General features: G+C 31.4%; 1 protein-coding gene across 1 annotated transcript; it reads right to left on the bottom strand.

The window, feature by feature from the left end:
• Positions 1 to 7,051: 7,051 nt before the first annotated feature.
• On the bottom strand, positions 7,052 to 13,745 carry LOC140886792 (bZIP transcription factor TGA10). Its single transcript, XM_073293640.1, has 11 exons — positions 12,988 to 13,745; positions 12,767 to 12,861; positions 11,900 to 11,988; positions 11,621 to 11,749; positions 11,405 to 11,473; positions 11,179 to 11,238; positions 10,985 to 11,062; positions 10,768 to 10,837; positions 10,341 to 10,612; positions 9,079 to 9,318; positions 7,052 to 7,355 (listed from the first exon to the last, which is right to left on the bottom strand). Exons 1-11 carry the CDS (start codon positions 13,218 to 13,220, stop codon positions 7,206 to 7,208), a joined length of 1,485 nt encoding a protein of 494 aa, XP_073149741.1. The 5' UTR covers positions 13,221 to 13,745; the 3' UTR covers positions 7,052 to 7,205.
• Between the last annotated feature and the right edge of the window lie 892 nt (positions 13,746 to 14,637).

Raw genomic sequence — 14,637 nt, 5'->3', positions numbered from 1 at the left:
TAAATAATAAAATATTTTATTAACGCATAATTCACATAAAGAATTAAATCAATTAAACCTAAAAATAATAATCTTAATATTTATTAAATTTGATGCATGTGATTTAGTAAATTAGATTTTAGGCGCCACAATTTCCTTCTTCTTTAATCTCATTTTTATTTTGTAATTCCTTTGATAGTAAGGCTGACTTCACTTCTACCATTGTTAAAGTCTGTTTTCCATATAGCATCGTGTCTACAAAGTGTATATATTCCTTCGGCAATGAACTCAACAACAAGATTACTTGGTCTTCCTCATCGATCTTGGTCTCGATGTTTTTAAGATCAAGAATGATCTTATTGAAATCGTCCATGTGTTTTCTCAAATCTTTACCTTCTTCATATGAATGGAATATAGAGATTTCTTCAGATATAACCGATTTGCCAAGGATCTCTTGAGATACATCGTTTCGAGCTTGTTCCAGACATTGATTGCCATCATTTATTCAGTCACTTCTCTGAGGACTTCATCACCCAAACTTAACAATATAGCACTTTGTGCTTTGAAGTCTATACCAGCTGACTTCGTTGAATCTGTGATCGCAGCCATGGCTTCCTTGCTAATCGCATCCACCAATCCGAGATGAATTAACATCGCCTTCATCTTTATCCTCCATAACCCAAAATCATTTGTTCCATTGAATTTGTCGATTTTGAACTTCGCAGTGGCTGTCATTATTCTCGATCCAATCCTTGGCTCTTGATACCAATTGTTGTGATTTTACCGATCTTGATTATACCCTTGCGAAGCACTTAAATTGATTCAATCGGAAATACGATGAACTCGATCACACTAGGATCAATCACAAATCATATAACTCACACACACACAGCAGAAAAAATGAATTGCAAGAAGATTTATGTGGTTCGGTTTCTCAACCTACATCCACGGCAACCAAGAACCCAGCAAGTATTTTACTTCACTTCTTCACAGAGAAATTTCGAGAGAGAAAATAACAGTGAATCACAGTACAATGCAATTGTTTTTATACACAAGAGCTGGTTGATTTCTATCTACATAACTACTCCAAAAAACTGATTCTAACAGCTTCTTGATTTCAATTGAGAAAACTATAATCCAATGGCCCTATCTTGATGTATATCCACTGTGATAGCTTCCAAAGCTGAGACTAATTTGCTAACAATTGTCCACTTTGGACATAAGCCCTCGTGAATTTACTTTTAGATTTCACCCAAAAAAACATCATACCAACGTAGATATTGATGCATTCAAAAATTTTACATCAAATAAATTACCTCGAACTAGTAATCAACGAACTAATTTCTTCAGTAAACCGAGGCGAATGATCCCAAAATATTTTTGTGTATCAAAGAAAACATATGAGATGGCTCGTCCGAAGGCGAAGCCACTACGACGCTCAAGTCAGTATAGGATTAAATAGAAAAGGTATGGAAATTACAAGAGATATAAAACATGTAAAATACGTGTAAAGACATAAATAAGACCCTTATTTATAGGAAGAGAGTCCTAGTCCATATAGAATTTTTAATGTCAACTAGATCCATGCATATACATGCAATATTATGATATATCTCTAAAATATAAATAAATATATGATAGTATTTTTATCATATCATCAGATATCATTCTATGTATTAACTCATACTCTTCATTTTGATCTTCCAACGTGAGATTTTGGAATTGCATCACCAACATCATCCATGCAATTAAGTATAAATTAAGTACTAAATGCATAATATATTTAACATGCAAAACAAATTACGTATGATCTTCTTATATGTTTTAATTAATGTTGTAAAATATATACCACTAACTCTACTTAATAATAAAGAATTGTATATGATATGCATGTAGGGTGATCAGTTTATATACTTAACAGTAGTCTTAATCTTAAGCTTAAAAAATGTTTTATACACCAAAATTTTAAAAAAAAAGAGTTGCATGAATTTTTTTTTTGGAAAATTGCATATATTACCCTTGTGAAATCCCAGATTTGCTGATAACCTCATATGAAAGCTTTTTAAGCTGATAACCCCTTTGGATTCTAGATATGTAGCAAACAAACATTTACAACTAAAAAATGACGAAAATACCCCAACTTAAAAATGATTAAATTAATTTTTTTAATAATTTTATATTTAATTGAATAAAATAATCAAATTTTAGTTAAATAACTATGAAAATTATATATAATTATTTTATATTAATATTTTCATTTTTTTAAGTAGTGGTATTTTCGTCATTTTTTCGTTATTTTTAACTGAAAAATGTGTGCATGATACATATCAAAAATCACATGGGGTTATGAACTTAAAAAACTTTCATAAGGGGTTGTCATGAGCTAACCCAATATTTCACAAGGGTAATATATGCAATTTTCCCAATTTTTTTTCTGACGTGGGAACCCGCAGCCGCTACCTTTCGGTGCGCTCTGGGTAAACTCCCGGACTAACGCAGTAGCCTGCAAACTAGGCTAGTCAGGTAAACCACACTGGGCAAGCCCTTTGTGACAGGCTAGTCCAAGAAGGTGTTGGTAGGGAGAATCGAACTCCTAACCTCTGGCCAAGAGTTCACCTACTCCACCAACTTGGACATCCATTGGAGGCGAGTTTCATGAAATTTTTATTATGTTAAATAGACGCCGAAACAGAATTTCTGAAGCATATTTTAGTTTAATTTTTCAATCATTTTATCTTAAAATAGAAACTCAATTAAACAGTACTATTTTTAGCATAAGTACTTATATAGCGGAGGCATGTTATGGATTGGGGGCCCAACTTTTTTTTTAGTTCCATAATAATATATATATATATATATATATGTGTGTGTGTGCGTTGTTATTTTTTTATTATTTATTTAAAATTTTTTACATAATTTTATTTATCCTATCAAAATAATAATATATTTTTATTTATTTGAATTAATTTTACAAAACTGAGAAACATAATCTATTGGATGTCAATCTCAATTTTTGCATGCAATATTTGGTTTTTATTTTTTTTTTCCCTCTTCCCTTCCCTTCCCTTCCCTTCCCTTCATCTTGTTTAAAGGCTACAATTTTCAAATAAAAGGTGTGTTCCTTTCTTTTATTTTTTTTACTCTTTTGACTTATAACTCGCTTTTAAATTTTTGTGAGACAAGTTTTTTTTAAAAAAAAAAATCCATTGATATTAATGTTTTATTACGGGATTTTTAAAATAAATTTTTATGTTTCATTTATTTCTAACATGTACTCCAGAGGATTATTAATATTTTAAATATATTGATTTCTTTGTTTTTTTAAATATGTAATTATATTATAAATATAGTCAGTATTATGCTTCATAATATGATGAAAGGTGAATTTCTTAATGATTGTTTGCTAGTTTATATTGAGAATCAAATTTCTAAAACGTTCGATATAGTTCACTTGTAGTTGTATATAATTTTTGATTTGCAAAGAGAAATTCTTAATTCTAATAGATTTGAAAAATAATTATGTATTTATAATTTTTTATGATGAATATTGATGTGTATTTGATACAAATATAATACAATTAAAATTTTATTGTTATATATAACAAATATTTGATCTTTCTCGAGTTTTGTATTGGCCCCCTTCTAATATCTAGTCCTGACTCCGTCCCTGACTTATATTAAAATGATTTTATCATTTTATCATGGCGTGCATTGACGATATATATAGCCACGTGTACAGTGCACCTCAGCTGCGTGTGCAAATTATGTTGCTCTTGCTCACCCTTTAAACGACATCGTATTTAGAATATATTTATTTTATAATCTCATTCTGAGTTCTGTTATAAATAAATCCTCCTTATAGAACAAGAACTATGTTTAATGTATAATATATAATATTTTTTTAGGGAACAATAATCTTTGAACATGGGCCAATTAGTATCTTTACATATCTCATGCATGCATCCAAAAGTTATATATGTTGCATTTTGGAGGGAAAATTGCAAATTTAGTCCTGTATGTTTGTCACTTTGCGATTTTGGTCCTTTATGTTTTCACATTTCAGTTTTAGTCCTGTATGTTTCGATTTTTGGCAATTTCGGTCCTTTTTCTTCGAAAATGCTGACGTGGCACTGTACACGTCAGCTCCACATCAGCATTGAATTTGTGCCACGTCAGCGCCACATCGGAAAAAGGACTAAAATTGCCAAAAAAATAAAGATAGCGGACTAAAACTGCAATCTGAAAATATAAAGGACCAAAATCGCAAAGTGACAAACATACAGGACCAAAAAAGCAATTTTCCCCATTTTGGATAAAACTCAAGTTGAACATAGTTTTTATCGACTTGTTGGTAGTTGCATGCACGGTCTACGCACGTATATCACGAAATATAAAAAATTATCATGATTATCTAATTGATATGTCCAGTTATGGTCAAATAAATGGTAAGATTTTTTATTTTTAATTTGGATTTCGGATGGGGAGAGTTGAATAATTTTCACATATTCTTTTTTCAATTGTAGAAGAAAAACATGAATGGTGATGATGATGACAACTTTTAGGCTCGAGTTTTAATTAATTTCGAGTTGAATTTGAATATGAGTGGGAAATTCATTTTAATTTATACAAGGCTCAATTTGCTGTTGTCCCGTCTATCCAACCCAATTGATAGTGTTCAACAATCGATGTTACCTGTTTGATTTTCCTTTGTTTCCATTGGGCTAAACTTTATAGCTGGCCTCTCATTTATTTATAAGTTTTTGTACAATATTTACCAATATTTAATTTTGGATCAACTCGATAAAATAATTTAATATTAATTATTCGTTGGGCTTCGAGCTATTGATTTAATTGATTCATTTTTTCATTTGGATAAATTCTTTTTTAAAAAGTTTTATGGAATTTTATTGTACCAGCCATGCGACATCCAACGCGCGCATATACATGATATATAATACCTCAAAATTATGCTCCGACGTATATATATATATGCAAACACAATCTCATATTTAACTTATATATCCATATATATTGATGTGACAGATGATGATTTAGTTATATTTTTGTTTTATGTAATGATTGTTTCAATTAGTTTAACAAATGATTGAATGTTATCGATAATTATTGATTTATATCTTTTCTATCATACATATTTTGTAACCACGTCTCAATAATCAAAGGCATGTCAACACGTATGAGTACGTACTTTGGAGCAATGCTCTATAAAGCGCTAAGCAAGGCGCACGACAATCCATCATTTAATACCTAGCCGTCTAGATTTTTTTTAAAGCCTAAATATATATCATTTTGGTCTTGAAGAGTATAATACCAATAACCTCGTGCCTAGGTGGTGATTAATCCTTCACACGAAGGCCCGGCTAGGTGGCGATTATCGCGCCTAGATAAAACGATTATGGGAAAAACAACACCTACACGGTCTTAGACGACGTCTTTAGAACACTTTTTGGGATATATAAAGAGCAATAATTTTCCCGACCACTAATTTATGTGAAATTATTATAGTATCTCATAAATTAATTAAATTTAAGTATCTTTGACAACACGAGAGGGATATAAACATATAAGATATTGTTTTAGGTGACTTTTTAAACATATGAAATTATATAGCATAGATAGAAAGATGTGTATATATATTGCAAAAGAAGAAACCAACAAAAAAATGAATTAAACAAATATCTTTCAATTAAGTGTACCTACTATCAACCAACTTATTCGACGGTGCATTTCTTTTTATCTTCGGTCAAGCTATCCTTTTGTTTCCTGTCACATATATAACTTTGACCTGATAAGATCAATATAATGAAGTACTTTGCAATATATGTATTATATATATATATATAGAGTAATGATACCCTGCACACCCTTACCCTGCACACCTGTGGGCACCTGCCTACGTGGCGCGCCCACAACCACACAATTGTTTTTTACAAAAACTGGCTGACCAATCATGGACCGCCACGTATGCGGTACTCATGTTACCCTGCACACCTAGGGTGCAGGGTATCATTTCTATATATATATATATATATATATATATATATATATAAATTTTCAGATGTCCAACCAATGATGCACAACTCATCCCGACAACTAAAATCCGATAGTGGGTTTTAATGATACGAATTTTTTTTAAAAAAAACAACTAAAACCCGAGTGGTCAGGGACGAGTTGAGCAAGAATGGTTGGGCAGCTGAAAATTACTCTATATATATATATATATATATATATATATATATATATATATATTTGATCAAGTTAGTATATATGTTTAATCTCCTTAAGGTACGCTACACCCACAGCTTCAAAGTCTTGACTAATTCCATATATTTTGGTCAATCATTGGCTGTAATCTTAAATACTTTGTTTGGTATGAGACGATCTTATGGATCTATATCCGTGAACAGGTCGATCTCATATACATAATTGATATTTTTGACTTAAAAGAATACATAATATTTTTCATGGGTTAGATCGGAGATCTGCACACAAAATTGACTTGTTGTAAGACTGTGTAACAATAGTTTTTATGGATCTTAAATTATTGTATTGTGGAAGAGTTATATAATTTTTATGAAATCAAAATAATCACAGAATGCATAGTTAGTGTATATATATATGTATATATATCAACAATAATTCAGAATAAGATCAATACGTGTGTGTGTGTGTGTGTGTTTTTTTTTTTTTTTTTTTTGTGTGAATCTCTCTAATTTAACGAAAGAATAATTCATGTTCATCAAGTTCTTGCCATATTTATCGATCGTTCTTTGTTTTGTTGTTATTTTTGAGCCTCCACACAGTACTGAAAAGTCGAAAATGATTAGCAAGTGTCGCGCAAAATTTGGTGAGTGTAACTCATTTTTGCGCCAAAACAGTAAGATTGATTGCAAAACATTCATATCTAATTCCTTTTGAACTTATATTTCAAGCGGAAAATTAAATTAAATGGTAATTAATGATGGAGAATGTAGAAGAAAAAAGAAGTTAAAATTAGCATTATCTTTACTACTTAAGACTCTAAAACGTACGTCTATCTATACATCTCTACGATTTAAAGAGGCTAGAGACGATAACTAAACTACTAACTAAAGTTTTTTTAGAATATATATTGAAAATATCTAGCTATCTTGCTACCATTTTTTTTTTCTAGTCCTCTCTGTGTTTTTTTTCTTCCTTTTTTGTTTTCCCTCTTCGCCTCTCCGTTTTCACTCTTGACGGGGGCGGGCCAACCAGAGGGAACTGAGGGCACGGAGGCGGTGGGAGTATTCGGCGATGGCAAGAAAACACCGTGCAGCTTGGCGCGTAGTCAAGATTTGATGCAGCCGATGTAGGGTTTGGTGCCTTAAATTATCAGCCTGTAAAATATATAACAATATTTAATATATTCAAACAAAAGAAATAATGAAAGAAAAATAAAAATAATTCATCGTGCATGAATGTTGACTTTTTGATTTATGATATAGTATCAACATTAGAAATTTATACGTATGCGTTGACATGATTTTAAAAATGAGACGAATACTGGAACCAAAATCGCATATTCTTATATATATATATATATATATATTACGAAGTTGGAAGTCCCTCTTCTATTATTTTCGAATTTTAGTACAAACAATAGAGAACAGCAATAATTTCATGAAGGAAAATAGTTTTTTCCCCCTCAACTTGTACAATTTGATTTTGATTCATTAAGTCTTCAAAGTTTGGTTTCAGTGTATCAACTTTTTAATTTTCGATTATTTTGATCAAATTGATGTTGCAACACCAGAAAATATTAATATAATATCGAAATTTACCGTCGTCAAAAAATTGACCAAAATAGCCGAAAATAAGATAACTTATGCGTGCAGTGGAGAAGTGATTGAATGAAAAATTACACAATAAACGAAAACATCTACAAGTCTAACTATTCACTTCAAATAAAATCTTTTAGTGATTAATTATCTTTAACACACACCAAATTACATGCAAATCAAAAGGTCACGGAATAGTAAATCCATTATCCACCCATGAAGCTACAATTACATTTTTTTTAGGTTGCGTTTGGATTACTGGATTTTAAATATATTTAAATGTATTTTTGTTGTTTAGAGAATTAAGACCATAGAATTTTATAATTCGAGAATTAAGAGAAGGCCAACTATTTAGTGAAATTAGTAGATGTATAAAAATTTTATAATGACCATGATTAATTAGTCTTCACCTACCACAAAATAATCAATATGTATATAATGAATGAATGATTAGTATATGTCCATCTACCGTAAAATTCCAACTAATTAATTAGAATAATTTGTAACACAAATAACACCACAAAATAAATCGTTGAATTAATTGATATACATGTGTTGGGTGGTCTATTTGATATGGTTTAGGTCAAACGGTTATGAAAATGACATCATGCATAATATATATGGACATAAAATCTTTATGATAAAGACATTTTTGCCCCCCCGACATCGAATTAAGTGGTTATTAAAGATTCCACATGAAATTGTTTTTCCCCTGAAATTTTATCTAAATACTTCTTTTTGTGCAGAGTAATATATATCCTGAGTGTGCATTTAAAGATTGATATTTTTTCTGGGATCTCAAAAAAATATTTAAATCTCACATGCATGTATTAATAAATATCTACTTTGCATATGCTTTTGAGACAATATACTTAAGATAACATTTCATCTTTCACGTGTATATCTATTCATCGTATAATGTACATTAAATATTTCATGAGCCCTTTTTATTCTTATGTTGGGAGTGACGTCGTATATACCTTCCGTATAGAGAAATTTATGCATGCAACTAGTTCAGGATGGCTAAATGATGCGGACGATACTCTTCACTTATTATTACTTTCCTTAAAAATGATAAATAAATGAGCTCTATTTCTGTTTCAAATTATTAAATTAAATGTACATGAAATATTTTTCTATAATCAATGGGGACTTGGTGTCACAGATAACTAGTATGGTGTTAATGAGGATTATTATGAAGTGATTAAGGTTGTTAAACATGGCTCGATATATATTTAAACCATAAAAAATTAAATTAAAAGGCATATTATAAATTAGTTACCTGTCTAACAAAACCTTCAAGGGTGGAGAGTTTGTTCATGGCAGAAGCCATTTGTCCCATATAAGTGTTCATGTTTGGAGGGATGCTGAGCGAATCCGAAGCGATCGTTTCGGATATCGACTGATTTAGAGCATCTAAACCTTGTGAAAGGGCTTCTTCTGCTTCTTGTGTTGATTGCTGCAACCCACATATCGCCAGAAGTTGTTGTTCTGTCAATGGCTCTACTTGATTCAAGATTATCTGCAGATTAATTAAACAAATATTAATTCTATTTATTTATAGTTGTCATAATTTGTATTTTGGTTCAAGAAAAAATAAATTTTTTTGGTTTATTAACTTGTCATAATTTATATTTTGGTTCCCTAAATATTCAAAATTTGATTTTGATTTATTAATTTTTTGTTTCCGGCTGTTTAGCTCTGATGTGAAACCAGACATATTAGCAATTTTTATACCACATCAATATTGACATGGAACTAAAAATTGATGATGTGAAGCCAGTCATATGAGCAATTATTTTTTATACCACATCAGCAATTTTTTAGTTCCACGTCAATATTCTCCAATGTCAGGATTAAAAAAAACTAAAAAAACATCGAAACCAAACCTTGAACTAATGCCTATTGAATCGAAATTCATGAAATGATAAGTTAGTAGACCTAAAAAATTATTTCGCCCCCGACGACAACTCGTATGAGTAAGTCATGGCGTGCACATATCCATAGTGTGCAAATAATTGGAAAACAAACACGAAGAGACACCAACAGACATATGGACTTTATGGTTTGGTTGGGAATAAAACCTAACACTAACCTATAAAGGAAAAGAATCATTATATCATTTCGTCATTGTACTGTTTTACAAATATTATATAATGAAACCTTTTTCACAAATGCACAGACAACTGCTGTCCATTTATCCATGCAATTAACGTCTAGCACTCCTACGTACATATTTCTCCATGCCGTGGCCACATTATTCGCTTTCGATTTTGAAGAATATAATGCTTAAGTTTCAGGTAAAAAAAAAAATTATACATTTTGCGTTTCGTATTTAATAAATATATCATAAACTAGGGTTTGCATGATGGCCACTCTTACCAATTTTCTTGATTGTTCAAAAACAAAAATGTCACTCTAAGTTATATATCTCAACATTTCTAAGAGATTGAACATATTTGTGAATTGGATCGATTCTTTAGCGGGTTTTTTTGTCTGATAGGTTTTTGTTAGGGTTTTAATTAGTTGTGTATTTAGACAAACCTTGATCACCTCGGATGGCCGGAAACCTCCCATCCACATGAAGCAACGCTCGGCAGGGGTCTTCCACATGCCCGAGACGAGGTGGAACACGTCGGTTTTGGCGATCATGCTCTTAAGGTTCATAACCTGATCATAGTGCGCCAAGCTGTTGTCTACGAAGATCCGGAGCTCGTTCTCCGGCAAGTGTTCCTGCACGGCATTCCGGAGCTCCACCATCAGACGGTGGTGCTCCTCCAGCCACCGCGCATACTCCAAGTCGAAAACTGCTGCATCTAGAATAATATTCAACGTACATAATAAAAAAAAAAAATTTAAGATAACTATTGTGAAATAATAATAAGATTTAAGAAAGTACTTGTATTAAAATTGCAAGTTGCATTAAAAAAAATCAATAAAATGAAAATTATTAACTGTTGACTTTACATACCTGAATTTATGTTGCCCATACCAACAGGAAGGCCTTGGTCTCCTAGAGCATTTCCTCCTAAATAAAATCCCTAACAGAAGAAATAATCATAAGTTAATCAATTAATTAAAAATTGACCAATCATAGGTCATATTATTATTATTCATCTACAATTTGGAATATTAAACTAATTAATGGCGGCAAATATTAATACTAAATCAAAGACTAGCTAGCTTACTTGAGATCTTGCCCTTTGTATTTCCTGTTCAATCTGAGTTAGCCTAATCCTACTTGACTCTAGCTGCTGCACATAAGCCTGTGTGATTTAAACACAAAGTAATTAATTAATTAATGAATTAACACAAAAATTAAGCTTAATCGGTTATAAAATTAATCTATATATCTTAATTTTTTTGTTCTAAATTTAATCACCTTTTTCCTAAGCCTGCTCTTCCTGGCTGCCTCTCGATTCTGAGCAAGCCTCCTAAGAGTCTGCATTTGCATTGAAATTTAACAAAAGGAGGTTCAGATAAAAACACACACCCTCACGTTGTCTGTGTGTTTGAAAGAAACTACATACAGTAATTAATAATATTGTATTTTTCCTAAAATGAGATTTAAAAAAAACAAAATAAAATATAAATAAATAAATTAAAACCTTAGGATCTGGAGTCTTGGGTGTTTCATGTTCTGTACTTGAAGTAGGACCTCTCCTGTTTCCCTCACGCTGCCATAAAATAGAAAGCAACAACAACATAGAAATTATAAAACTTTATTATGTATATCAAAAAAAGTAAAAATAACACACACACACACACACACACACAGATATATACATATATATATTATTGTAATATATATTTTATGTCCTAACCTTAACTGCTTTGGCCTGTTGGGGAGCAGAAGAAACATCATTTCTAGGGTTAGCTAATTCCATGGACGGCTCAGATGATCTCTTGGAGCCAGACCCGGAAGCTGCAGAAACTAATCCACCACTATTTGCCTACCAAACACAATTTTAAACAAAACCCATTACTTATAATTACCAAATCAAATGAAAGATATATATTCAAATCAGATTAATTTAATTTTTCTCAAGAAATATTGGGATAAAAAAAATTTTAAACAAAACCCACTATTGTGTAATTTTTACCTTTGGTGTGGCTGCAGCAGCAGATGGCTCCACGTGCATGGGTTGAGAAGGGAAGATGTTTAAAGTGTGTGGCCTAATCCCAGAATTTTCTGCTCACATTCAATCAGAAGAAGAAAATTCAAGAAATATATGGTACAAAAAAGAGGAAAGAAACTTTATTAGTCTGGTGTATTGTATGATGATAATGTAAATTGTGGAGAGAAAAAATTTAGAGATGTGGGTGTTAGGGTATGAAAAAAGAAAGTCATGCAAAGCTATCTGTGCAAAAGAAAAACAGAAACAACAGAGGGGAAATAAATTTTGGAAAAAATAAATAGATGAAACAGAAAGCAATAATCTCTGATTGGTCTCTCTTTTTCAGTACAATCAGAGTTTGCAGCAAATTCATGTATCACAAGTTGTTACATGTCGCGGTCCAAAAATTTCAGAATTCAAAAGATTACATTAAAAACAAAAAGACACAAGAAGATCCTTTGATTCCCTTCTGTTTTTCATTTCACGAGGAGTAAAAAAAATATATCTCCTGCTCAGAGAGGATCTGGTCAAAGGAAGTACAATGAGTGGGGTTTTTCTTTTTCTTTTTTTTTTTTTTTTGTCCTTCCAAGAAATTAAACATACTTTCCTCATGACCCCAATTTGAAACAATAACACCCGGAGAATCTCAGCAGTGTTTTTAATAAAATTTAAGAGAAAGAAAAAAAAATTTTTGAATTTAATGCCCTCTTGTAGCTGAAAATAGAGGAGACAGATCAGACAAATATATCAGCTTTGACAAAAACTTCAAATTTTTTTTTTCTTTAAAAAAAAAAAAGTGAATCAATATTCTTTATATGTTGAAAGGGAAGGAAGGAAAAAAAAAAAGTTTACGTCTTTGATCTTGAGCCGATTGATCTTGGCCATCCAGATACAGAAAAAGAGCTTGATCCAGTTCACCCAAGTCATAAGTTCCAGTATCCTTGCTTCTGCGATTATAATCCCATCCAAAGAGATGAAAAAAGAATTAAGCAAAAGGAAAATTAGAGTTGGGAGAAAGAGAAATCGGATTAGCTAGCTACATATATATATATAATTAATGGAAAACTTGTTACATATTGAAAGTTCCCGGAATAGCTGACGATGATGAAGAAGATTGCATCATCCCAAAAGAAATCTGATTACTAGTCTGCTGCTGCTGATGTTGATGATGATGATTATGATGATGATGTTGAATATGCTGAAGCTGATGATGGTGATGCTGATGTTGTTCTTGTTCCAATAAAAAATGATCGGCGGAGTGATGATGATGATGACTCGTACCCTCGCTGCCTTTGTTGGAAGCCATGGAAGGAAGAACAAAAAAGCTTAGCTTTGCACAGCTTTTAAATTAAATCGTTGGGGAGATTATCTGGTATCAGCAGTAGTAGTAGTAGCACTGGTGCTTAATTATTATTTCAGCAGCGAGAAATAAGACCTGCTTTCTCGTATCATTAAATGCCTCGAAACTGTTTTGTGCCCGATTTCGCTGGCTTTATAAGAAAATCCCACATCACCGTAATCAATACACATGCATACAAACAAACAAACACAAGAGATATATGGGGAGAGAGAAATTAGAAAGAAAGAAAGAGTTTTTTGCTTGCAGTCGGTTATGGCTGCAATTGAAATCAAGGGGGAGTATACGTATAGAGAGAGAGAAGGAGAGAGGGGAATTTAATGCAAAAGAAGCAAAAGACAAAGGCTATTTTAAGGTTCCCATCTTTCTCTGCAAAAACAAGACGACTTTTTTGCGAAAAATTCAAAATCCAAACACACCCCCCTCTCTCCTTTTTCTAATTTTCTTCTCTTTTTTTTTTTTTATTGTTTTTGGTGTTGAAGATAAAGCGGTCTTATGAAATCCATGCCGAACTACTTCGATGCTCTTGGCTTTGTTTTCTCTCTTTATCTCTCTAAAACATTTACGTTTCTCTCTCTACATGCCATTACTTTAGGACCCAGTTGAATCGGATAATTAAACAACTACTTACTACTCTCTATCGTTTTACTTAAGACTTGTTTATGTCGCGAATTTGATTTTTATATATATTATTAATTAATTAATTAAGTGTCGATTTTGTATTGTTGATTTATTTCCAAAATATGTACTTAATTGAGTGGGACAACTATATATCGAAAACAATTATATCCTATTTTTTAATAATTAAACAACATTTAGTCATCTACTAACTAGTTTTGATATATACTACATTTTTCTTTACATTATTTCCCATCATTTCAATTTCAAATTAATAATTTTCATTTCAATTTTTTTTAAAAAAAAAAACTACTTCATTCTGTAATTTTTCAACGGAACACGTGATGACGTGAATATATAATATTTATTGAAAGATAAAAATATGAGTGGGGATGGACATTTATGGAGACCAGCTTAATTTTCGCAGTTCGTCGCACAGCCAATTTATTTCATTGCATGTAATTTCATCAAGAAAAACCCTTCTCGAGTATTGCATATATTTAATTAGTTTTCATTCACCGTCTTGGATAAATTGATTCATGAAACAGTTCTACAATAGTTTTGCGTGATTATAAAGGTTTAATACTCGATGGAGAATTGTGGTATATGTAGGGGTGGATTTTCGGTATACCGTACCAAAAATATCGGTATAAAAATAATTCATATCGGTACCAATACCGAAATTCTGAAATTTTGGTATGAAAAAAATCTATATTGATATTGTACGAAAAAAATTTGGTACATCGAA

The sequence above is a fragment of the Henckelia pumila genome, chromosome 3 (genome assembly GCF_033568475.1).
Source record: "Henckelia pumila isolate YLH828 chromosome 3, ASM3356847v2, whole genome shotgun sequence".
Classification (NCBI taxonomy): Eukaryota; Viridiplantae; Streptophyta; class Magnoliopsida; order Lamiales; family Gesneriaceae; genus Henckelia; species Henckelia pumila.
The sequence above is the reverse complement of the archived record's forward strand: the minus strand, read 5'-3'. Positions and strand labels throughout refer to the sequence as shown.

What these genes read in the sequence shown, in the direction of transcription:
- LOC140886792 (XM_073293640.1), bottom strand. Translation starts at nt 13,220, where the DNA reads ATGGCTTCCAACAAAGGCAGCGAGGGTACGAGTCATCATCATCATCAC. An exon ending in CCAAGACTCCAGATCCTAAG is followed by an intron (nt 11,239 to 11,404) that starts GTTTTAATTTAT and finishes ATGCAAATGCAG; the next exon opens with ACTCTTAGGAGGCTTGCTCA. An exon ending in TACAAAGGGCAAGATCTCAA is followed by an intron (nt 10,838 to 10,984) that starts GTAAGCTAGCTA and finishes TTCTTCTGTTAG; the next exon opens with GGATTTTATTTAGGAGGAAA.